Source organism: Budorcas taxicolor, chromosome 6 (assembly GCF_023091745.1).
Source record: "Budorcas taxicolor isolate Tak-1 chromosome 6, Takin1.1, whole genome shotgun sequence".
In the NCBI taxonomy this organism is placed as follows: domain Eukaryota; kingdom Metazoa; phylum Chordata; class Mammalia; order Artiodactyla; family Bovidae; genus Budorcas; species Budorcas taxicolor.
Genome location: NC_068915.1, coordinates 22,402,069 through 22,429,595, shown reverse-complemented (window position 1 = coordinate 22,429,595; position 27,527 = coordinate 22,402,069). Strand labels below are relative to the sequence as shown.

General features: G+C 36.8%; 1 protein-coding gene across 5 annotated transcripts; it reads right to left on the bottom strand.

The window, feature by feature from the left end:
• UBE2D3 (ubiquitin conjugating enzyme E2 D3) lies at positions 1-27,517 on the bottom strand. Of its 5 annotated transcripts, none has more exons than XM_052642288.1 (9): positions 27,411-27,517; positions 25,964-26,118; positions 12,160-12,223; positions 12,040-12,071; positions 6,270-6,347; positions 5,196-5,301; positions 2,856-2,949; positions 2,383-2,432; positions 1-872 (listed from the first exon to the last, which is right to left on the bottom strand). In XM_052642288.1, the coding sequence occupies exons 2-8, from the start codon at positions 25,985-25,987 to the stop codon at positions 2,384-2,386; spliced, it is 447 nt and encodes a 148-aa protein (XP_052498248.1). In that variant the 5' UTR covers positions 25,988-26,118; positions 27,411-27,517; the 3' UTR covers positions 1-872; position 2,383. The 5 variants fall into 5 exon arrangements, with proteins under 5 accessions (XP_052498248.1, XP_052498246.1, XP_052498249.1 ...); XM_052642286.1 differs by lacking the exon at positions 27,411-27,517 and adding an exon at positions 27,200-27,356; XM_052642289.1 differs by lacking the exon at positions 27,411-27,517 and adding an exon at positions 26,978-27,069.
• Positions 27,518-27,527: the final 10 nt, after the last annotated feature.

Genomic DNA, 27,527 nt, shown 5'->3' with positions numbered 1-27,527 from the left:
TCATTGGTTTATGCAACTTTATTGAAGAAAAATAAATCAATTACTAGCAGAGCTATTAGTTGATCACTCATCCATTGACAACTTGCATCATTTATTCAGTGCTATATTAAACAGTGTATTGGAAGATAGATTAACTAATAGCTCCAAGCCTCCTAACAATTTAAATGAAAATTACAAAATGTTTTGAGACCCTATTTTGAAATACAAAGGGTGTTTGACTTCCAATTTCCATTCTCTGTAGAACAAGAACAGGTCATTCCTTTATTGACATGCATAAAATACATCACATTTTCTGTTCTGCTGATGCTATAAATTCAATACCAATTCTCCAGCCATATCAGTTATGAGCATAAAGTATATCATGTAACCTCAAATCTCTAACGGTGGAAGGCTTAAACAAGAATGGATGCTGCTAGAATAATGCTGCTTCCTTTGATGTGACAACTCAGCATCCATTTCCCTCCCTCTCAGATGATTCTTCAGCATGTTAGAGCAGTGAGGAATGGTTTTAGTCTCATAACCAAGTTAGAGTGAAGACATTGGCCACATAATACACATGCTCCATTTTTTTTTAAAAAATTCTGAATCTTGGGCAACTGTTCTCTTGTAACTACTTTACAGTTTCTAAAAGCAGTTATTGTCCAAAGCTGGAAGAACTTAAGTCTTCTCAGATGAGCATGTGAATGAATGGAGGGAGGTAAACAAAAATAAAATTAAAAAAGATGAGGTCTGATAGGGGAGCAGCCGGATAAGAAAATCAAAAAAGGAACAGTAATTTAAAGTTTATTCCAGCTATAATGCAGGTTATTCTGACTTTAAGGTAGCATCACATGGCATACTTCTGAGTCCATTCCCGAGATATTCTGTTGTACCTGTAAATAAAAAAGATGTTATTTAAAAATTTAAAATAATTCTTAATACTTAAAAGGTAAGGAAAGAGTATTTTACTTCTAGACTTATCATGGAGTCATCTTCAATGGCTACAATTAGGATAAAGCCAACAAGGAAGAAAAAGCACTGGTACTCAAAGCACTGTAGGAAACAAGATCCTTACGCTTCAATACAGTGTCCTAATCAAAGTAATACTTTAATAAACATATGGATAGGCTAGCAAAAATCAAAGACCTTTTTTCTCTCCTACTACTGAGCTAATGGTCTATTAGAAATTTTACAATTAGTATACATTCCAACAAATGTTAACCATTTTTTTACAATTTGCCATGGACCTATTATCAGAATAGTGCACTTATCTGTAGATCTATAGAAACTCCCATGAAAGCCAGACTGAGCAAACATTTTTATCTGAATCCTGGACTTCATGATAATTTACTTCACCCTGGATATTACCTAAAAGAAAATGCCTTTGAGACTTCAGTACAGGTAAATTAAGACACTGGGGAAGATGATAAAAAAGCAGTAATTTTCAAGAGGAGGTGGGCTGTGAATTATATGTGCTAATCAAAATCACCTGTTACTTTTAAAGGGTAGTGATTGGCAATTAACAAACCCCACTTGAGACCTGATGGATGAAACTAGTAAGGAGTACAAGTGGGGGCATCTTTGTTTAAAATGATCAACAGGTAATTCATACACAAGCAAGGATATTTACTACTGAGGAAGATCACTAATATTGATAAAATGCTATCAATTTCTCCCTGTATTACTACCATGCCATAGACTACTTACCAGAACAAAAATTATAGTGATAACCTTAAGAAAGGAATATCTAAAAGGACATAGGAGAACTGATTTATAGTTACAGTCTGACCTCTATAAAAATATTAACTTCGTTTCAAACCAAGAACTAAACATAGTTCAACCGTTTTTCTAACTTTAAGTTCTTTCTCTACCAATTCGTGGTTACCTCACTTAAGGATACCTCTCAGAAAGCCAGCACTTTAAAACAAAGGTTTCATTTAGCATACAGGTAGCCACAAAGAATAGCTGACACTAATGCATGCTTGTCAGTAATGAACATTTAGTACAGATAGTGAGGCTTAAAAAAGTGTTTATCCCTTACATTATTATCTCTTGGCAAAATTTTAACTAAGTCACCACATTCCATATAGTATTGAAGTTTAAAATATACCAATTTTAAAAGTTAAAATTTAAATACTATAGTAATTTGAAAAAGATACTGAGATTTTCATTTCTTACTGGTGCTATATAAACTCTGTTTCGCCATGCAAAAATACTCTCAAGCAATAATGACTGCTGGGTGTACTTTCACGCTAAACAAGAGATCAAGCAGTTAAGTGTACCGTTTTCAGAAACTGCCACATCAGTTACCTTTGGTTAGTTGATACAGTGCCTTAACGCATGCAGCACTCATGTGCTGGCAGTACCATGAATAAGCGCACCATATTGTGCAGATCCTCTTACCCTACAACATAGCGTATTTCTCTGTCCACTCTCTTGCTAACCTATTGTACCTAATTGAACAAGTATACTGAGCGTTAATTATAACATAAGGAAATTATAATGGTAAAGTTGTACATAAAGAATTCAATATATAAAATATTTAGACCAAATTTTTACAACAGTACCAATATTTCTCTCTTGTTTTAAATGTGATTGGGGTGAAGAAAAAATACCTTTCTTCCTCAAACTTAAAAGTGACAAACTGCTGAACATGTTAGAAAAAGAAAACATAACCTAGTAAATTAAAGAACAACAACAACAAAAAGCCAATCACATTTAAGTAACTAGCTTCTGCACATTTCAACTACCATCTTACCGGAAATAAGCATCAAGTCTCCTTGGCATCATGCCACAACTTACAGCAAAGTATATAATACTAACTCATTAAGAAAAGCCACTTTTTATGTTGTTTTCTCAAATTACTACATACTTACTTATCTCTGTCTGTTTTATAGATCCGTGCAATCTCTGGCACTAGGGGGTCATCTGGGTTTGGATCACATAGCAGTGAACAAATGGATAAAAGAACTAGAAGAAAACAAATGTCTGTTACCCACAACTGGGAATTTGGTTGAATAAAAGTATTTAAAAACAAGTATTATAATATAAACCTCAATCCTCAAAAGAGGATTAGTTTCTATCTCAATTTCCATAAGACAAAGCTTTACAAAGATTTTGACTCATACAAGACAAGTTCCTGGTAGTTAAGAGATCCTAAAAATAGATATTTGTTAGCTAGTTTACTGACTAGATACAAAAATCTGCCAAATTCAGAAGTTCTGAGATAGTGAAATGATACCGTATTTACTTATATTACTTTTTCTTTTGCTATGCCACGTTGAATGCGGGAACTCCTGACCAGGGACCGAACCTGTATCCTCTACAGTGAAGTGTGGAGTCCCATCCACTGGACCACCAGGGACTTCTCTCTATGAACCTTCTGAAATAGTCAAGTGGAGTTTCTTGGTAATGGCTGGAGGGAAGTGGGGGTGGTGGTGGGGACTTTGAATAAGAGTACAGCTATGCAATATATGCTTAGCTGTTTAGCTTGATAAAATAATCCATTTTCTGTCCTACTCTCGGGGGAGTTTCACAAAAACACCCAACTGCCCCAATGACTACAGGTTTTATCTCCCAGAATTTATAAGGTAGAGACCATATCCAAGAATTCTGGTTAAATTAAAAAAAAAAACACACAAAAACACCAAGATCTACTACTGAGTAGTTCTCCAGCTACAGCTCTCACTCTGACCTATTCAAAACATTAACTTAAAAGATGTAAAGCATCATTAGGAATATGTATCTAATTCATTGTGAATACGAATTATGTGCCACTGTGCAAAGTTTTATAAAAAGTTTATGACATAAAAGCTTAATGTGGTTATGACAATCCTTGAAGATAATAACAATACCATGAAAAAAAAAATACATTATCATAGAAAATAGAACTTTAAACTCAAGTGCAGGATCAGAAATAAAACTAAATCTGCATTTACAGAAACAGTGTTCAGTATTACAGTGCATTCCCAATGATGGTAAAACCAAACAAACCTGGAAAATAGTATTAAAGTCTTCTTCATACCAGGTGCCTGGTGTTAAGAGAAAAGAAAAGACCTGAAAAGAAACTTGAATGTATCCTGGGGGGTAAAAAATGGGCCTAAAATAATGCTGCACCTAAAAGAACGACAGCAGCATTTACCCAAATTGTCCCCACTCCCCACACAAAAGTGCTTCTGATTAATCAAAAAAAATTCTGGGAATGCTAGACAGTCCCTTCAAAGAGATTCAAATGCACTGTACAAAGACACAAAAGGCTTGATGTCCTGACTTAACAAATGAATGAACAAACAAAACCTGTTTCACTTTGCATTTACCACACTTCTAAAAATAAAACTTTTTGTAAAACACTATTAACTATTTCAGGAAATAATCTGGGGAATGCTACATTAAGTATTCAGCCAAAAAATGAGAATGCTTCAAGTTAGCTGCTATCCTCAAATATCTGAAATTCAGTCATAATTAGCAACATTAAAAACTCATTTTGTGTACTAAGGAATGCTAATAAGCCAGCATCAAAAACTGAATATCACTAAAAGGCAGACTTCCTTCTCATTAAGTAGCTGTGTGGTAGGTGATTTTTATTTATGGGGTAAAAGTGACATAAAAGCCACCAGAGTTGTTTGAAAGAGATGGAGAGATATTCCATCTGGAACATCAATGTGGAAACTAGACAACCTATTAAAAATGCCACAAAACAGATCGCTTTTAAAGTAGAAGAGCAGAATTTATCTGGAGACCTTTCCCAAGACTATGCATTTTAGACTATTATTAGATAGGAAACAACCTACCATGATACATGAAAACTAAAGGTTTCTTAAAAAGATTTTTTATCTAAAAAATAAGAAACACAGGAAAATGAAATCAGAATTTTCCCATAAGAAACCTCAAGTTCAAAAGCTCTTTTAACTTTAGGTATACCATTTTTGCTAAATGGCAACAAATGAGTGAGATGTACAAGTGGCTTGGGATTGAAAAATATACTAAGAAAGCTATTAAATGCTGCTATTGTTATTTGCAAATACTGCCCCCCTCCATCTGAATGTTAACTTCTTCCCACAAAATCTTTAATCAATACTAAGAGCAAAAAGGATGTAACTTCTTGTTCCTTTTCCCATCTTTATCAAAAAGCTGGCACTATAAAAATACTTAGGTAAGTCAGCTCAAAAATGAAACTCCTTTAACTATTAGAAAAATCAAAGCCGCTAGTATTTTACCTTTAGAAATAGTTAAAGCAGGAGACCACTGTGATCTTAGAATATCGAGACAAATGCTGCCATTACTGTTAATATTTGGATGATAAATTCTTGTTGTAAATGCAACCTAAAATTAAAAAACAACTTTATTTTTCCCAAATAAAAACAAGCATTGTAAACTTTGGCAAAAAATTATAGCTACACTTAAAATAGTTAAAAATTTTAAAAATCTAATAGCTAAAGTTATACACATAAAAATATCTATATTCTGACCAAGATCCTTCAGGGGCTTCTTTTTAATTAAAATGGAAAATATAACTATGTGGCAAAAATTTTATTATCAGTGATATGGTGGGTTGTTCTGAAGGTAAACTTTGGCCCTACCATAGCATGAGTATCAAAGGGGCAACTTGAAGGGAATTTAGGATTCACTAACAAATTAGAAACTTTCTGAGGTAGACCAAAGCATACAGACTAGCTCATTTAAGGTATCAAGGTACAAAAGCATGTATTAGAACCTCGATTTCCAACTGTACATAAAACACGCATTTGAATATCATAAAAGTATTTTCATTTAAAGTAACTGTCATATTGTACCTGTAACATAATTCTGAAGATAGTCTGTGTGTGCAAACTCAAAGGCCAAAATATATTGTAGTCTTAAATCCCAACACAAATAATGGTATATTTTTTAGCAACATGTGAAAACGCACAATGAAGGTTAGTATTTGGAAGGCTAGTATTTAAGACACTAGAGTTACTGATCCAAATCTGTATACGCACAATAAAGTGAGAAAAATGCTTCCACATGGTATAGTTGAGCCTTGCAACGTAAAGGATAAGGCAATTCTTAACTCCAGTTACAAAGTTCAAATCCAGGTTTAGCTCTTCTTTTAACTAAGGCTAACAGTCAGCATTCAACATCAGTGATTTAATTCAGTATATACATTCAAGCCCCAATTATTCTTGTTCATTATACACTCACAGTAGTTTAGCCTTAACTTATGCAGAACCCTAATGTCTAGGAATGTTCTATTCTTCTGAATAAAATACAAATCTTTACTCACAGACTTGGGGGTGGCGGGGAATACTTGCCTTAGGTGGTTTGAAGGGGTAGTCTGTAGGAAAATGAATTGTCAAAAAGAATACACCGCCTTGATATGGGCTGTCATTCTGTGAAAAGAAAAATATGCTTAACTCTGCTATTTAAAATGACTGCTAAATAATTCATGTTAACATTTATTTACTAAGCATTTCTCTAATATGAAGCAAAATTACCTATTTACACAAAAATAGTCTAAATTATTCCATGATAAAGTTCTTATTAGTGAAAAACCATAATATTTACTACAGAATAAGGAATCGTAATTTAGATCCTATTTTACATGAAGTCAAAGAATTTTAGAAAAACTATTCAGAAACACAAGGTTCTAGATCCTAGTTCTCATAAAGTACAGTTAACAATGAAGTCTACATAATAATGCATCTAATTATCATCTGAAAATAAAGCTTACATCTATTTGTTGAGCATTTCTTCTAATGACAGTCATATATACACAAACAACTTTGTACCTTAACAGGCTATTCTGGTCACTGGCAAACCAGAAATTTATCCCTTGTAGGTAAACGTAACTCCCTTCAATAGGGGAAGTAAAATAGAAACAAAAAGTTTCTACGAAGTTTAGTTCCCAATTGGCCCCTCAAAATTCTCATTTAATAAAACCATGACAGCTTTTTCTTCAAAATTACACCACAAAATTCTTTATAGTAAGTCAATACATAAAATTACTAGATTTGGAAAACCTGGGATGTTTGCTTTGCACACTTGAAACAGAAGATACAAAATTTCAAGCTACAGCAGTACTTTTTCTCCTTAAATGTTTTGCTCATTGTAATTTGAGTATGAAAAACTCCTCAGTAAATAAATATCATATAACATTAGTATGAAGTAACATTTGGGAGAAACTTACTAGTATTCCACATTTAATTTAACCAATACCAAGAAAAAGATGTAACTGTTGCCATTTCATGAGTAAATAAAATAGGACTTAAGCATACCAAAGGATGAAAAGAAGGTGATGTAGTCAAGGATTTTAAGGTCAAAGAGTTTTTTTAAAAAAATGGAATTACATAATTGCCCCTGGATATGCAGTCAACCTGGAAATACGTTTGAAAACCTGCAGTAATTGAATTATTATCAATACCCATTCCTCTCCATTTGAGTGAGGATGTATACAGTGCTATCATGAACCTTGTATTGTACTATGCCCACTCCTTATGCGAGGCAAATAACCTTCACAGGGCTGACACTGTAGTACAGCTCATTTAATCCCACCCCTCTGTAAAATTATTAAACATTAATTACTAACTCCATTCTACTTACTAGGTAGTGAAAGGGACACAGAATAATTTCTCATCTTGCTAAATCTACAGTCTGGTAGAGACATATAGTGAAATTTTATAGCTATTATGAAGAAATGAAAAAGGGTATATACCTGGGGTTTAAAGGAGAATGGTCAGTTTACTGATGATCAAGTTAAAAGATACATACTATTTAATGGGAGAGCGACTATTTAAATTGTCTTTCCTACTTCCAAGTCCCTCTGCTTCATAATGCCTACAAAACTCTAATTCAAGAAAATTAAGACTGCAAAATAGCATCTGCTAAGTACAGACAAATCAAAGACACAAGAATGTGATCCAAATTTATTAAATTAACATATCATTGTTAAATAATGACTATTAATTGGAAATAGATGCTTCAAATAGTATACACTTTTATAAAACAGGCTCATGGAAGATACGTTTTTACCGAGTACAGTTAACAATTTAAGGGTAAACTGTTTTAATGAAAACATGTTTTCATTAAGCTTTAATTTCAAAAATTCTGCTTAAGCTTTCATTCCAAGTTTCATACAATCAAGCACTACATCTGACTGCTTCTTAAAGGCAGTCTAACAATAGATTTAGTCAAAATCAAATTTCATCTCACTTGTTCAAGAAAAAAAACTTACAGAATGAAAATATTTCAATGTTACAAATTAACACCAAAACTCCAGCGAAGAGGAAAAACTGGTAAAAACCATACATGATTTAAAGGTAACCAAAATATGTCACCTAAAAACTAAGGCTCTACATTTGAATTTACCATAAATCAAACAAATATACCAAGAAAAACAAAAAGGAATACTTTGATAAACAAACCGAGCCAATCTTAAAATGAAGAATTCATAACAGATCTCTTCTTTAGAAACGTTCTACCCTAATTTTGCTACAATTAGTCCAAACTCCAAACTGCTCCTCCCTCAGTGTCTGTCTGTACTCTTCCCCTAAGGCAACTATGATATTCTGCTTCTATCTCCTGTCCCACACTTATTTTGGTAATTCTAGGATCTATCTTTAGTGTAGTTATTCCTTCTAAGACATATATTCAAATGCCTATTGAATATGTTCTACTCGGATGTCTCAAAAACTGAAACCACAATAGTCAAGCCACAAACTAGGATCTCATCATTGATTCTTTCCCATCTTCTCATAGTAGATACCAAATCTCAAAAATCCTTAATCAGTCTTCCGAACTGGATTCCTCTCCTTTGTATCCACTGCTTTAGCTCAAAATCTTACTAACTTTTGTCTATATTATGGAAATGGTTTACTACTGGTATTCCTTCCCTCCAATTTATGCCTCACCCTAATGCTGAAGTGGTCTTTTCAAGATAAAAGTTAACTCCGGCTTGAAATCAACCACAGCTTGCCAAGACTGAAGCTCAAATTCCTATGCTTTAATGATCTGGTTTCCAACAATCTAGTCTCATCCTTCACCTCCTCTCCAGAATACATTTCTTACTGCTCAGTAAATAATGCTTCACATTTCCTTTTTCTCATATTTCTTTCCCCTACCCTTGGAATATTCTCCCTTACCCACAGGATCCTACCTATACTGTAGGGTCCATCTTAGGCTTAAATGTTTTTTAAAAGGTAAATAATACAGTCCTCCCTTGAGTCCAAACTGCTGGCTGCCCTTTTAAAATACCTTGCTCTGTATAGTTATTATTATTCAAAAAAAATTTAACATTTAATTTTCCTCTTACACTATACAGCTCCTTAAAGAGTAAGGTACTAAAGGTGAGTTTTCATGTATTATTAGCCTTTGCCAAGAAAACGTAATAATAGTCGACATAAACTGAAAAATTCACCCCTGTATAACAATAAAACATTTCATAGGGACCAAATATTTTACTTCAGATAGTTTTTGTAGCCGATTCTGCTCAGGCTGCCAACAATTACATTATTCACATACACAGTATGTGAATAGCTATTTATCTTAGATTAGGTGGAATGGAAGTTAGTGTGGTTCTCAAAATAATTTCAAAATTCCTTGTAACAGCTCCATTTCCAATTTTAAAAAGCAAGCACAGAAATATCAGAAATAGGTAAGGAAATTAAGCTTCTTCTCACTGCACCAATTTGTTACAGAAATTTCCCTTAGTACAAAATAACCAACAAAATTTAAACACCACGTAACTAGCAATGGTCTGCCAATTCTTTCAAAGCTTTATTTTTTATCAGCATATCTGATCTAAAGTATCTTGTCTTCAGAAAGAATAAGGTAGCACACAGGTTTTAAGAATCATGCATTTTTGATCATCAAGAGCACTTCCTTACTATAATCCACCAAAATCCAATAGTAACTCTACTAACAAAATAAAATTATCTAATCAAACTGTGATGTTTTGTCACAAAGATGCAGTCAAAAGTCAAAGTAACATGGTTTGTTTCATTGATATACTTAATAGTAAGGGTAATTGTTAACCATGTACAAGCTGACATTGAAACTTAGGTGCTTACTTATGAAGCACAATTAAGATCTGCATTTTGGGTGAGTTTTTACAACTTTTGACTCATTCCTAAAATTGTCCAACAATAAGAATTAACTTCTGTAGAAAACCAGTAAATCTCAGAGGCTAATGTTACTAAAGCAGAACTATGCTATTATGGTATAAATATAATTTTTGCTCTTGTTAATCAGGGGTAGAGTTCTGAAAATAAAATATTTGTTTTTGAAAGAAGAAAATTGCTATCCTTTATATTAACAGGTTGCTGGAAAAAAAAATTAGCAAAGAATAGCCATAATCTGAAATATATATATGAAATAAATAAAAAATGTTTCCTGAAAATAAAAGCAAATTAAAACAGCCAAAAATTTTTTCAGGATAAGCAATCTCCTATTCTATGGAAGACTACTAATGAGCTCAATTATGCTTCACTTTGATTTATTAAAAGTGAACTTTTGGAAGGGAATAATAAAAAAGCAGTTTCAAAAAAACGTAACACTGGTTTAAAAGAACTGGTTTATTACACACACCATCCAATCACAAGTCTTGACTACCAATTCTTTCATGCTTTATTAGTACTGACAACTCATTTTCATGAGAGTATCTTAAAGCACCTCTGAATCAAAGATGAGTTTTATTTGGTTCAGATATGGCAAGGCATTGTATTGAATTCTGTGCTTTGAAAACTGGTGATCTATAACGGAAAAATTCTACAAGTTGCAAATTTAAGTGCTGAAGTGGACTTGGTAGAAACTGTTGGCAGATACACACATCTCATCTGAAAAAAAGGAAGCAGTTGCTAGTCCATCCTAAGCCTAGTCAGGAGGTTTTTATGCAAAGACTGTCAACTTTTAAAACATTGTGTGGGTCAGGAATTATCTGGTTGTTCAGTGGTAAGACACAGTACTTCCACTGCAGTGAGGCACGGGTTCAATCCCTAGCTGAGGAAATCATAAAATCCCACAAGTCATGCGGTGTGGATAAAAAATAAAACACTGTCAAACTGGGTCAGCCATGAGTCACATAAATATGTATATTTAAAGGGGGTGGGAAGCACAGAGCAGTGGCAGATCAGTTTTGTTACCCATTAGACAAAAGCAAGCACTTAAAACAGTAAAAATATACCTGGAGGTAACTGGAAACAATCCTGACTCTGTAGTTTTCATTAGGATAATCCAGACATACTTTAAACTATTAAAAATATCCCCTTCCATCTTATTTATAATCAGAACTGTTAAATAAACATGTGCTAATCCAACCCGCCCTCTGGCTAACTTTTCAAGGGTATTTCCTCTTTTATAATTATGAACTACTATTATCACACCTAGTACATTATTGCCATTTCTATTGAAATTAAAATACCAAAAGGGGTAAGAAAGCAGAAAATTCAGTAACAAACACACAACTCAGAACAAATCCTCATGTGCCTTCCAAGTTAAAAAAACGTTAAGTATTGTGCAAGATACAGTCTTACCCCAAGATGTTTTACTGCGCTCTAATTCTGTGAAATTCTTAGATGGTATCCATAATTCTGAATATTCAATTATCCAGCAATACAGTTTCTTATCTACCCAGGATAGAAAGGAATTTTGCTGTATTCAAAATATCACTTTCTACCTAAAAATATTCAAATTTTATATGAAACTAAAGTTCTAGAAAAACTCAAAATATCAAAATAATACAATTAAGCTAGATTTTAGGCAGTTACACATTCAGAGTCTGAGTAACACCATGATATGGTCAAAAAACTAATTGGCTCTGTAAATCAGGAAGCTCTGTGACAATACTTTACATTGCTATGAGGGAAAATTAGAAGAGGTATTTGACAGGTCACAGAAATGCTAAACATAGAACCCAGGGAATACTGTACTTAACAAATGACTAGTTTCTTTCAAAAGCAATACAATTATGGCATATCCCAAATAGAATTACAATGTAATGAAATAAAGCTATAAAGAGTTAGTTAAAAACTACAAACTAGATTAATGCTGTTTTTAATTAAATCTTTGCTTTTAATTATCAGTACTTACAGGTCCCATAATTGTGGCTTGCCAATGAAACACTAGAAAAAGAAAATACTCTTGTTATTGTCTAAAAATACACAAGCTTTTTTGAAACTAATGATAAAAATCAACTTGAAAATTACTTACTATCATCCCCAACTGGACCTGCAGAACATTGTGCTGGAGGGTCACGGGCCAAATCACTAAGTTCCTAAACCAAGACAGAAAATGCTGGGTCATAAGACCATAACAGAAAGAGTCATCTGCTTTGTTATTTTCACACCATTCTTTAAGGGACATATAATCACAATTTACATCAACAATACATTCCGTAAGAAAAGAAAACATAACCCACCCTAGCCCAGTTCCTGGGACACACTAGGCATAGTTATTTTATGGACGCATACCAGAACAATCATATTGGCTAAGGGTTCATGAAAGCACACACACACAGATATGAATTTTCATCACAGGCATACCTTGTTTTGTTGCATGTCATGGATACTGTGTGGGGGTTGGGAGGGTGCTTTGTTTTTTTAACAAACTGAAGGTTTGTGGCTATCTGGGCCCTTTTTTCTAACAGCACTTGCTCATTTTCTGTTTTTGAACCATGTTTTGATAATTTCTTGCACTATTTCAAACCCTCTGTCAGTTAAAAAAAAAAAAGATTACAACTTGCTCAAGGTTCAGATGATTAGTGTTTTTCAGTAATACAGTACATTTTTAAAGACATAATCCTTACTATACACTTAACAGACTACAGTAAACATAACTATGTGCAATGGGAAACCAAAAATAAAAAATGTGTGACTTGCTTTATTGTGATATTCGCTTTATTTTAGTCATCTGGAACCAAACTCTCATTATCTTCAAGGTGTGCCTGTATATGAACAAAAGCTGTTCTACAAAATGAAAATGTTGTAATCCGATACTTCCCTAGGTTAAGAACTTAGGGCCGTTTTCAACATTCACATTATTGCTGAACTTTCAGACCATCTCACAGGTTCTATCTTAATCACTATCTACTTTCTTAAATACTGTTCTTTCTGAACCACACTACCCAATGATCTCATTTTCTCCTTAAAATCTCTCATAGGGCTAGGTAAGTATCCTTTTTGGTTTGATCTCCTTATCCCTATACCCAACACCTTGTCTTTCACTCAACATTGAGTGTAACTCTGGAACAATCCATCTTTCTAGGTAGAAAAGTGGTTTGCACATAGCAAAATAGAGTTCCCACAATTCCATTTGACCTTAATTTCCAAAGTGTATCTGGCCCTTCCGTGACTTGTGTATAACCCATACGGATAATCTTGTAAGAAAACAAAGCTGCTTCTTTACAAGTTTTTAAAAAATTTATGATACAGCCTTATCTCTATATACCAGTACGTAAATTTCTACAGCATAGGGATTTATAGACCCTGTAAGATCCCCTGGAGGAGGAAATGGCAACTCACTCCAGTATTCCTGCCTGAGAAATTCCATGGACAGAGAAACCTGGCAAGCTACAGTCCATGGGGTCACAAGGAGTCGGACACGACTTAGTGACTGAACACATGAAACAATAATGGACTTCAAAGAAAAAGGCGGGGAGTACATTTTAGGAAGATAACGAGACATATTTGCCTTTACTACATGGTCAAAATAATGCATTTCAGAAAACAGTCAACTGTTTAGAAATGTGAGTTTAGATTCACTCCAGTTAAACAAAAAAGTATCAACACAGAATTGTCCTTAGGAGTGATCATTTTGCACTGTACATGTCAAATTATTGTGCTGTACATCTATTAAGTTATACAAAAAAGTGCCTTGACACACACTTTGCCAATTTGCTTCTGAAACTTAAACTACAACTACTTTTAAGTTTATCAAGATAGCCAAGGAATGCCAGGAGTCAATTTTAAGATGATGGACGAGAAGTTCAGATCAGACCTCTACGGTTGCCTATGTAAATTTACTTCATATGTTCAACCAATTTGAGAAAATTAACTCTAAACACTTTGATTCTGAAGGGTAGGAACCACAGAAGCTCTTGTCCCAGAGTTAAGCAAATAGCTAAAACAAGACAAAACAAAACACCCCACAAGTGAAGCTAATCACGGGAAGAGGAGCCTAGCGGGCTATACAGTCAGCTGCTCGAAGGGCCAGACACAACTGAGTACACGCGCACACGCCCCCCTTTAGCTTAGAACTGAGTCGCAGTTTTTTTGAGGAAAGTAAATAATGCTGGCAACTTGAACTAATCAACTATCCAGATGACTCTGTCATAGGCCAGATTAACTCCCATAAAGCATTTGCTGTAACTCCCATTAAGCACTGTAGTTAAGAACCGAGTATAGTCTGTCTGATATGAAGAGAATTTTTTTCCATGTCTCAAACTTCTGTAACAAGTTCTTTTAACTGGTTCAACGAAAAAAAGATAAATCAGAAACTTATGCAGTCTGATTTCCTCTTAAAGAACATAAGTGTCCAAAAAAGTCTATTTTAAGGTTAAAAATGTACCTATTCTGAACCACCCTCACTGCTTTCCTATATGACAATAAATTAACACAAATATGCTACTAAAACCAAATACAAACTTGTGCATACAACTCAAATGCTCAAATATAGCGACATGAAATAAGGACAAGGATTATGTTCCTCTCTCAACATGATCATAGTGGAGTCTCACTTTTAATCCAATTTAGACCCACTATGTCCTAGCGTTATTTCCTCACTCTAAAATAGAAATGCCTATTTTACAGAAGTTTTGAAGGGATGAATGAGATAAAAGTACTCTAGCACACTATCTGGTATTTAACGTATTAGGTACTTAGCAAGCAGACTACCCATCTGGAAGGCAAGATTTCTTGGATAGGTGCTCATTTATTAAACAAAATAAGTCTGCTTTATAAATAGTCTACATTATTACAGCCTTAGCTCATTTAAATCTTTTGCCTGTGTGATTATGCTTAGTTGTCTATAACATAATCATCTAGCAACTGTCTGGCTCACGCTACAATATACATTAGTAAAAACAGGTCAACAATTAAGGGACTATTTGTGGATGGGGTTTTAAAGAAACCATTTTACCAGACTGTGTGCGTGTGTGCTAAGTCACTTCAGTCGTGTCTGATTCTTTGTGACCCATGAACTGTAGCCTGCCAGGCTCCACTGTCCACGGGGATTCTCCAGGAAAGATACTGGAGTGAGCTGCCATTTCCTTCTCCAGGAGATCTTCTCGACCCAGAGGATCGAACCCACGGTTTCTTATGCCTCTTGCACTGGCAGTCAGATTCTTTACTGCTAGTGCCACCTGGGAAGCCCAGGTAGAATCGCACGAAATTGTTAATACTTGACCTTTTCTCAACTACAGAAACTGCAATTTCATGCAGTTCTATCTAAAAATGTCTAGTATGCATTTGAACTCAAATATTACTAACATTAGTTTCTTACAGAGATCTACCCCAAATCATGTACTTTTATGTACTTAAACACATTACTGAAGTGATGCTAAAAACCACTGCATAATAAAGGTCAGGAATCTACAGCTGACCTGGGATATATCTATATCTGGTTAAAAGTTGCACATTTTATGAAAAAAGCCTAAGAAGATATTTTGAAACAGTTTTCCTGCACAGGGACATCTTTGAATCACCAAGCCTTTATATGTTAGTATTCACTCCTTTAGAGTGAATAAACAATTTTAGGAAAAGTTCGCACTGAATTTCAGCTCTTCACTCCCATAATTTCAGGATAGTCTTCCCCTCAGATAATTTGTAAATGCCTTATTTTCCAAGTTCTCCATAACTAAGACACCTCTTAATACTCAAAGATCTATTATTTGGCCAATTAACTTATGTACCAAAATCTACTTTAAAGTAACATCCTAACTTTAAGGATCAAAATACCTTTTACATAAATACAAGGACTTACTTCAAAGATACCAAATAATTCTCATGATATTAAAACATAAAAATATCCGAGCAGTGAAAAAACATGAGAAAAGCTTAAGAAGTCAGATGCTCTTCTATGCAGCATTTTGTCAGATGCTCAAACCACCTTCCCTTTCTGGAAATGTTTTTCTCTTACTCTAAACGTATGATTGTAGTGTTGGGTGATTGTTAGTTACCATTAACCAACTATTCAGAAAGGATAATCATAGAATTTCATACCTTCAGCTTCAGTGGTTAGCTGAGAGTTGGAAATAACGCAAGCTAGAACCTGATCGTATCAGTCTGTCCCTCTATTCCTACCGTAGATTTTTCAAATTGAAGCTAAAAACTGGAAAGGTCATTTCCTTCCTTCTCTAATCAGGAGCTGTAGGGATGTGACCCAGAGCTATTGGCAAGCACAAGCCCTGAAATTACATGATGAATCCAAAGAAAAAGAGGCCACATTGGGCAGCAGAGATTAAAAAAAAACTAACTTGGCATACAAATACGCAATTTCAGTTCCTAAGGCTGTAGCTTGCTCTAATTCCTACAGTTACTGCTTTGATTGTTAACTACTCCAGTTTTCTCCTAACAAATCCAATAAGTAGGGTGACAAAAAAATAGAGATAACCATCTTAAGCAGAGTGCTACCTGGGCTCTACTACTATTATACACGTTTATCCCACGAAAAGACAATGTACTGCTTTAATCTGCCTGTAACATATGTAAGAAACATAAATGAAGCAAAGTTGAAAAACCAAACTAGAGAACCAGGAAGAAATCATGTGTCTTATCTAGTAAACAGCTAAACTTTCAGTGACAGAAGCTTAAGTGAAATCTATTTCTAAAATGAAAAGCATAATATTAGCACACTTCACCAAAGCATTTATTTATTTATATGGAGATTGCCTTTTTGGTGTCAAGCATATTACATCTGAAAATAACAAGATAGACCATGAATGCCTTCCCCCAATAGATTAATAGAAAGCAGACATAATATAAAAAAATTAAAAATTACATTTCAAACAATCTGAATACTTAAAAGGCATTCAACTGCTTTGTGAATTTTGAAACGGTTATCACTAACCTTGCCTGAGTTTAAACCAGTGACATTGAGCTCGGTCTTGATAGAGGGATAAGCATTCAAGATAGAGAAATTAAAATCCAGGGGAGTGAAAGAAAACAGGATGTTAAAAAACTCTCTTGCAGTTTGGTATACCAGACATACAATGGGGTACAGATAGCAGGTATGGCTAGAAAGGTTAACCAGGGCTGGATCTTTGGAGTCTTGAATACTATGGCAAAGACTATTCCACAGGCAATGGGAAGCCATTGACCACTTTCTGAGCAAGACAAATGGTTGAATTTTTTGATGTACTAGCGATAGTATACTAGAAATGACTTGACTTTCTAGATCCTTTTACCATACTCTTTCAGATTTTAAGTGTTGCAGATCTTTCATGTACTCCCCACATACCCTTCCCTTTCCCTGACAAGTGAGCAAGGCTATTGTACATTTTTTTGACCATCCTAAATTTGGTTTCTGTCGTTTCTTCACATTTTCATACACTCCTAGCCATGTACATGACATTATTTGTGACAAAGACAAGGAATTCTAATAATCTGATGAACTGCTGACCCTCTATCCCTAATACAGATGCCCACACAATAACCTTTACTTAACTTACGGGATTATCAAAGACCATCCTCACCCACCATACTGTAGGAATTCCTGCTACACAGGATAGATGAATAGATAACTACCTTAGGAACATAAACTTAAGTCACCAGGGGCGAAAATTATCTTAACACACTGATCACTTTACCTTTACTATCTTATGGAAATAGGTCTTCTATCCATTCTACATTAGTGCCCCTTTAAGAGGGGGAAGGAAAGACTGAATCAAATCAAATGTAAGGCATGTTGAGCTTCAGGACTGGTTGGAGAGCAAAGTAGTGTTATCTACTAGACAACCTAAAAAATAGGTCCAGAGATACATTTAAGGCTACTTTCTCAAGTGTCCCTGCACCAAAAGATGTATTTAAGTTAACGACTTTGACACGGTATTTTGCAAACTGGAGACAAAAATTTCAATCTCACCAACCCAACTGTTCATTTTACTCAAGGAATAAATGCCACAAATTAAACAAGACACAGAAAATTGGTGTTTTCTTGTTTCTCCTTATTCATCGTTGGTTTGTATCTCACTATACTCAGACTGAGCCTAGGTAACCCATTTTTCAAGTTATGTGGACTTTAAAATCAAGTAAGAAAACTATTTGTGGCACTGCAAAAACTATATTTATTAGATTTGAGAACAGTTTCCAATGTAGCATCTATTCAAAGAATTTTCAAAAGCTATTTTGTCTTTGTTCACCTTATAAAATGACTTTAGAAACTAAAGGTTTCACAGGCTTTAGAGACAAGCTCTTCGCTTCTTAGTAGTTTAAGAGGAACAGTGGCAAGAATCAGAAAGAACAGCTCATATATAGAACCAACAAAGTCTTCGTACTCTGACCATACCTCCCAATCATAGAGAAAAGCATTACTTAGGTGGGTTCTTTACCAACTATCAAGACCACTGAAATAGAAAATAAGGGGCAGGGGAGCACACTAGCTAAAGGCTCCATTCACCTTGAAAGGACACTAAGATGGATGAACAACATATTAACTACATGTGCTTACGTGTGTGTACTCAGTTGCCTTCAACTCTTTGCGACCCCATAGACCGCAGCCTGTCAGGCTCCTGTCTGTGGAATTTTCCAGGCAAGAAAACTGGAGTGGGTTGCCGTCTCCTACTCCAGGGGATCTTCCCGACCCAGCAATCGAACTGGCATCTCATGCATCTCCTGCATTGGCAGGCAGATTCTTTACCACTATGCCACCTGGGAAGCCCCTAATATAACTAGGGCACGATGCTGAAAACTGTATTGTCCATTAAAAAAAAAAAAAAGTTAGACACTTCTTTGCCATGATGTGCTCTTGTGGGGCAATCTTTTTTGAATATCATTTCTCTGAATTGCTTCTCCTGAGACCTCCTGAACACCTGGCAGTGTGAGAATCCAGGCCTTCTCCCACTGGGAGAATATGCTTCTCCTTCCCCTTAAAAGCCTAAATAGACCCATTAAAAAAAAAAAAAAAATCAATGAATTTTCTCTAAAAGCCAACCAACAGGTATAGTTTAAGCCAGTGAGTGTTTTCATCCGGAGGTACATGGTTAAACAGTAATGAGCCTGACCATTCTTTATGTGGGACTCAAAAGCCTACAGTTTATTTTGAGGAAGATCTTTGCTTCTATCATCACGGGACACAGTATTTTTGACAACTGACTATTAGAGGTAAAACATGAGAAGGATGAGAGATACTGGCTAAGAGCAGAAGTCTAAACATAATGCTAAATATTTGCTTTTTGTGTCTCTAGCTTATAAATTGAAAAAATAAGATTATGAATAATAAAATTATAGAGCAGACATATGGGTGGATGAGTTACTAGTAAGATCCAAAACCTCCAGTAACTATTATTTATGCATTCTGCTAAACACTCTTTTAATGACCACTACTACTTACTCATTAAAGCAACATAACCAAAGCCAACATTTACAAAAACAAAGTTCCTATTTAATGAATTCTGCTGTTGAGGTGTAACTTCCTAAATAACCTCTTCTAGTTTGTCTAGTTCCATCATTCTCTCAAGGACTTGGCAAAATTTAACTCAGATGACTACTGTGGTTAAGGTCAAGTACAATAATTATGATATTAAGTATAATAATTACCACCAAATTCCACAATCATGTTATTCCAATCTCTGCCATCCATTTTGCATCAAAGTCATAATGACTAAAGTAGCACAGACACATTTTGTATCATCAATTTGAGGAAAACTTAAAGTTCATTCCCTTAGTATAAGCTATTTCTTGTATTTTATTTAAGAGCCAATTTCTTTCAAAACTTTCACTTGAAGATTTGTATGACCATGGGAATCCACACAATAAAGACAGACCTTGCCTCTTAAACCTATACTGGCCAACATAAAATATTACCCTAGGAGATGGATAAGATAAGGGCATGATGTAGGAAGAAAAAAAATAAGTGCCTTAAGAAATTTTGAGATAAGAATCACCCTCAAAGAGGCTTTACAATCTAGCAAATATAAAGGTATATCCTCAGACCAATGATAAAGGTCAACATGCAGTATTAATTGCCCAACTAGTAAGACAAGAATTGCTCTAATTCTTATAAACATCAAGTCTGCTATGAAGTAAACAAAAAAATTTTAAACTTCAATGTTGTGAAATTTAAATACTATACGTAGAAACAAACAGTAAGGAAGAAAAACAAATACCTCAGAAATGCATGGCTACTGGAAGTGATTTCAAAATAAGGAAGTTTGGCAAAAAGATTTTGAGGTCTGAACAATTTCATATATGGAAGGAATAGCCCTTTTAAAAGTCAGTGTAGTTTGGGATTTGTAACTTCTGAGAAATTCTGAAAAGTTTCTTTTACTTTAAGGATTAAGAGATAAGTGCTGCATACATGTCTCATTACATCACTGACAAGAAATTAACTTCCTGTTTAGTTATGAGACAAGTATGCTTATTCATTCAGACAAAGTACAAAGTATGGCTTGAGTGAATAATACTTTAATTTTCTTTCTTTCAATCGCCATTAAAGTAACTCACTTAAGATTACTCAAAGCTATTCTTTTCTAAGCATTATCTCTAAATGGGGGTAAAGACACAGAACCAAATCTAGTTTCTAAGCTTTGAACTAAGAAAGCAAATAAGGCATTTTAAACATAGGGAAGACAAAATTAACAGCAGTCCACTAGTTGAAAACCTTCAGTTATATATTAGCCATGAAATTACAACAAGACTAGAATTAATGTGAAGTATTGCATGAACAAGTAACCAAGGAGTGGTAAAAAACAAGGAGATCCAAAGGTTAAAAACAACAAATTTAAACAAAGCTGGTTGGAGGGGTCTCTAAATGACACATTATGTTCAAAGTATAGTTGGAGATAAAAATCAGATGTTTGAGCAAGTATAAAACACTTCTTTGAACTTTTACCCTCCCCACATAACAGGGCCAAGGGTACCATTTTGAGACCAAACCTCATGTAACATAGACTGGCAAATAATAAACTCCCTAAACACATCCATTCTTAGTTACACTATACAACTGGATAGCAAAACTAGATTAAGAGCACAAAATTTCCAGTGAAATAAAATTAATTTAGTCAATACTAGCTTGTCTCTGGAAGGGGGGACTAAAGTAGTTATAAATGAAAAAACACACTCTTAAAACAATAACAAAATATAGTGGAGAAAGATATTTAGACAATCTAGCTTTAATAATGGATAAATCAGACATTTAAATAACAATTCCCCTTATCTTAAATAAATGTTTGTTGATTTATAGTAACTGAAAAGTTATACAGGGTGACAAATATCAATATATGTATTTATATGCTTGCTTCCTTCCCTCAGAACAGACAGTCCCACAGGTAATAACAGGTTTACCTGTATTTTGTCCGCTGGGACTAGACTACTGTGCCAAACATTAAGAGCTCAGTAAGATTAAATGATTATTTCTTATGTCTTAGGGCTTCCCAGGTGGTGCAGTGGTTAAGAATCTGCCTGCCAATGCAGGGACACCAGAGCCATGGGTTTGAACCTTGGGTCGGGAAGATCCTCTGGAAAAGGAAATGGCCATCCACTCCAGTATTCTTGCCTGGAAAATCCAGACAGAGCCGCCTGGTGGGCTATCATCCATGGGGTCACAAAGACACATGACCAAAAACACACACATTTCCCTGTTTATATCTGAGGCTTTTAACCAGAGGAGCCTTTAGAGTCACCTAGGGGACATTTCAAAATTATGCCTGATCCCAGAGAAATGATTCATGATTCAGTAAGTCTGCTAAGACCTCGTGTACTTATACTCTCTAAAAACTGTTTTTAACATTCTAATACATAAATGTAACCCATGTCAAAATCCACATACATAGTATGTAATAGAATGCAAAACCTAATTTAGGATTTGACTAACAACCTCAGTTCTAGGAACTTGGTGTCTGTTTTCTTTAATAAATAGATTATAGTGAAATGCTTTGGAAAATCCTCAAGAATTGAGGTATCAAAGGACACCTGAACCCGTGAGTTAACATACAATATGATAGAGATAAGCCAGTGATGCTTTTCCCCAGAGCTAAAGCAAGAGTATTCAACTTCCCTTTTAACTATCAGAATTAACACTGCAGAGGATCATGATGAAACCAAATCAAGTATCAGCTAACCTTATTCAAACAAGTAAAATAAAAACAGGTAATTTTATGATCAGCATTTCTCTCAACGAATGCCCTGCAAACTTAGATGGTTATAGACAAGCCTTGACACATGGCGTATACAGCCTGTACGTTCACTGGAAACCAGTTTATGATTCCCCTAGTGATTAGTCAGCAACCTGCATAGTAGTTCCCTTAGTCCTTGAAGATACTAACCAAAAAAGAAATTCACTTCTACTTCCACAACTTGTATTAGTTCAGATCTAAACTCAAGAATTAGCTATAACCTAAAGATAAATTCCAATTATCTACACGTTCAGTGAGGATAGGAGCAGTTATTTTAGGAAGCAAAATTAAATTTAGTAATTGAAATTGTTCAAAGTAGGAGTTCACAATGAGTTTAGGAGTCTGAATTCTTGAAGCAGACTAGTTTGAATTTCAGTCCCTTCCTAGCCATCTGAGCATAAGACAAGTAACTTACTCCATGCCCATTTCCTGATATGTAAAATGGAATGGTAAGAGCATCCATCTCATATGTTGTTGTGAGGACTCATAAAGGGCTTAGAAACTGTTTAATAGACAGTAGATGCTAAAACCTAGCTATTAGCAAAAAGATACATGCAAAAGAAACCTTTTTGAATACCAACCCCCTAAAAAGATAACATGAAAATGTAGTGGTTAAGAGCACACACTTTGGAGTCCAACAGCCTAGGTTCTAATCTTAACTTTGCCGTGCTATGACCCTACATGGATTTTTTAAATCTCTCTATGCCTCAGGTTTACTAATCTCAAAAATGGAGGTAACAATTATACCTACTTCCTTGGACTGTCTTAAAATTAAATGAGTTAATACAAGTGCTTCAAACAGTCCTGACACACTGCAAACACTCAAAGCATGAGCTTTTCAGGTTTGATTCATACTATATTTTATGTAAAGTTCTCTTTATACTTCCTCAAAATACATGGACAGTGGTTATTTTGTTTAATGAGAGCAGTAAAATTGCCTATGGCCCCCTAAAACACCAACAACCAACGTGGGAGTTTCCATTTTTTGCTTCTTGTTTAACAGCCTTGTAAGATCACATTGTGTCCAAACAAAGAATACAAGAGGAAAAATAAGAGTTGACTGATAAGGTTGCTTGGTCCAAGAAATAAAATTGTAACATAAGCTTCAAGAAAGAAATTTAAAAACTTAATCAAATGAACTACTATTGATTAAAAATATATCCAAAATAAGCATTTCAATAAAATATCAACAAAGGATACAGATCGATCAACATTTAGAATCTGGGCAGCTGTAGGAAAAAAAAAATTTAAAAATAAAAAAGGTGCCTAAAATAAAGAGCATCTCCCATTAGAGCTGTCCATTTGCTAAAATTGTTTGAATCTGAGTTTTTGGTTTTTTAAGTTTGATCATGTGATTCTGACACTAAATAGCTGAAAACCAAACCACAACACAACTTTTCTATAGACTGAATCAATAATGTCCCACAAAAAACATTTCTCCAATTTTGGAAAGGATTACGTCTAGTTTCTGTATTATACAGACCTTCTAAGTATTTATAAAAGGAGACAGTCTGGTATTGATGAAGAGTACTAGACTAGAAAAGTTCTTTAATAAAAGCTCTTGAAAATTAAAAAAAGTAATATTAAAGTTGCAGTAATAGTATGAGTACCAGGTGCTAGGGATCTGTTCAAAGCCACACATGAACTGATTTAATCCTAAAAAAAACAAACAAACCTTGGGGACTCTATTCATTTTGCTCCCTCATGCATCCTTAGTGTGATCTAGAATAGTGCCTGGTACATACTAAACACTCAATTATTCACAGCTCATACACAACACAGAGGCACACAGATAACAACTTGCTCAGTCTTAAAATTCTAACTGGAGCATTTTTTTGCTCCAAACTTCACACCCTTAACCATTATATTGCCTCTCTAGAGCTTTTAAATGATTAAAGTGGTGTCACAGCAGCTGGGTATCACCTGTAAAAGAAAAAAAACCAATGAGACCTTCCTTTAAAGTATTCTGTTCCACATGCATAAAAATCTATGGATCTGAAATCATTCCATATCTTAGTGGGCTGGATGAATTCCCATAGAAAAAAGGTGTTGACTTGCAATGAATGCTATGTTTTGTAATAACTATACTGCAAAACATAACTATGCTTCTCCAATGTGTTGCTGGCCTTCAAAGTGGTCACAGAAAGAGGTCTGATAATCCTTTTTACTTTAAGCCTTAACTCCTAAACTCCTTTCCCATTGTCTCAAAAATAAAAAATTTATATTTCACATATACCCACAATGACAATGATGGCCTGAAATAAAATTCACCATTTCAACATCAATACATTGAAGCTCTAAACTTTTATCTTTCATAAAACAGCAGTTTGCCAAATATATTCCAAAGTCACACATTAAATGTAAAATTAAGCAGAATCAGGTCTATTTTTAGTAAAGCCAAGTCCTAGCCATTCCTTCCATGTAAACTCTTTTAAAAGAAGTAACCTAGCAAAACCAAAGTTTGCAACCCACAACCTTCTGTCTCCTAGTTTTAGTAAGACTGAATTTACTCCACAGCATTTTTTTCAAATAAGCTGGAAATACTCCACCCTCCTTGATTGTGCAAGAACCAAACACATCACACACACACACGTTACAAAAAAGGGAAATAAAGTCTGAGAGTTTGAATATAGCTAAGTCTTAAGTAGGAGGTCTCAGAGCAGTGTAGAGTCTGATATAAAAGATAACATTAAACAGAGATATTATTTCACATTACAAGAAGAGATGCCGGAAAGAGCCTGAACCAGTTAAAGCAGCCGCCATCTTAAAATGCGGGATAGAAGTTAGAGCAAGAAAATGAGACTAAACTACCGGAGGTAGAGGTTCCGTTCACCCCCCCGAACCTCAAAAACACTATTTTTTTCAACTTGGAGCCACAGCTGAGCATCAAACCTCGTTGGCATATGGCGAAGCAATTTCCCCAAAGAATGTTATTAAATGGACAGAGGCAAAAACAGGCACTAGCCTCCTCGCGCTGCCATCTCACTCTTTACCCTCCCCCCTTCCCATGCCAAAGAAAAACGGAGCTTCCAGAAGGCTTTCACATCAGTTCCCGGTGTGCCTCTGATAAATAGCTTCGGGTGAAAAGCCCCGACTACAAAACATAGGAAGTGGCAACACTGTTGTCAGCCCATCTCCTCCCAACCCAACTTACGCTTGTGTAACCTGCCCAGAATCGACGATCACTTTCTGATTAGACTCACTACTCTTAGCTGCCGAGACTTCTACCCTGACCCCTTTATCAAGTTTGGGCCCTGCCGATTTCTTAGATTTTCTCTCCTCTGAGTTTCCCACGTTTCTTCCTCCAGAAGGCTCAGAGCCTTCACATAACAACAAAGTTTTCAAGCAATGAGAATAGGAATGCCATGACATCTGCGGGAGCGTCTCTGGCCAAGTCTGACTCCCAGAGGAGACTAACACTTCTTACAGAAGAACCGAGGCGCCTGAAATCACTCTCCATCCCGAATTTGCACCGATTCCATTGAAACATACTCAAGACACTTGGCCAGAAGCGTTCTGTTCTTTGCAAACTGCATTCTTCAAAAAGTATATCCGCATTCCCCATCCCCCAATGGAAGTAACCCAAGGAGGGATATTTCCATATTATACTGCCCCCCGTCAAGGCTTTCCACCAGGCTGAGCCTCCCTTTCATCCCACGACCCCATTCCCCTCAGCCCCAGGGATACCTTATTAATCCGTTTCAGCGCCATAGTCTGTGCTTTTCGTCTGGCTCCTCACTATCTCGGTGTGTGCTCGAAGGTCCGGCCAAAACTCTTGATTATCCCGGCGGCTGGGAACGATTGTCTCTTCGTCTCACACCGGCTCTGCCAGACACAGGCGCCTTTTGCAAAAACGGAGCAAATCAGCACTCGCACAGGCCCCGCAGAGACCCTGACGAATCCAAGTCCCTCAGAAACGGTCGCGATCCGAGGTGGGTGGGGTGGCAGAGCCACTGCCAGCCTCTATGCCGTGCTCCGGCCCGAAGAGGGGGCCAGGGTGACGGGAAGAGAGGAGGGGTGGCTACAAGTTTGACTTCCCGGCCTCTAGAAAGGAAGAGACCCGGGTGGGAAAGGAAGAGGAGGAGGAGAAAGGGGTGGGTGCGGGGCAGGGTCCGGGGCGCAGCAGAGGAGGAGCCGAGGCCTAGTCGGCGCTCTGCCGGCGTCAGTAGGGCAAAGAAAGGCAAGGGGGGAGGGGGGAACGGGAGACTCCGGACTGACGCCCGGCTCCTTTCGGTTTCTGCTCAAAGGTGCGCCCGGGAAGGGGAAGCAAACAGAGAGGCTTGAAGTGTGCCGCTGTCCCCGCAGCTAGAGCTGTTCTGTGTCGCCCCTGACGCCACCGTACACTCCGCCTTCCAGCGCGCTCCCGCGCGCGCCCGCCCAGCCACCGCCAGCCCCCACGCGCCCGAGCTGCCCCTGAGGCTCCGGCTTAGGCGTGAGGACGCGCCCATTCCCCCTCCCTCTTAAGCAGAAGAGGCCCCGGCTTCTCTAGCCTTCCCACCCTACCCCACCCAACAGGCTGGTCACTGAAGCCACCGAAGGCCTGCATTTCCCCTTACCCGGCCGGCCAGTGGGCCAGCCTCCCTTCCCTTCCCCTAGCCGCCCACACCCACGCGTACAGAGGGGCCGGGGCCTCCCTCACGCTGCGGCCTCGGCCTCCTCCCCGCGCGGCAGCTGGTGCCTCCCCGGCCCTACGGGGCTCACGCGCACGACACAGCCACAAGATGTCCGCTCTGACGGAACTACTGCCAGCTGCCACGCTCCGCCCCTCCCCCCTCCTCCTGCCTCTTCACCGCCGCGTATCAGTCCGCCAACGCCGCCGTCGCGAGCACAGGACGAATGTAAGGCTGAAGGCGGACGGTTTCCTCCCCACGACACGGGCCGAGCGTATCTGTGCCAACCCCTTTCTCCTTTTCGGAACAGCACCTTCTTATTAAACAGATCGGAGGTTGGACTTGGAGGGCGGGGGCCGGAGGCGGGTCATGGGCTGGGGGGGAAGGGTAGACGACCGGCGGAAACCCTCAGACTCAGAGAAGCATCGAGAACCGGAAGGAGACCATGGCAGGAAGGTAATGGAAACGGCAGCTGCGCGGTCGCGCCCCACGCCCCTCCCGAAAGTGTCCCCCGATTTCCTCACTTGGTATTGAGGAGGCGGATCTCGCGAGAACCTCGACGCTGGTTAACAGGAGCTGTAGCGCTGCAATGACTTAAGGGCAGTTTTGTGCACTCTTCCTGGTAGGGGCCCGCCCCCAAA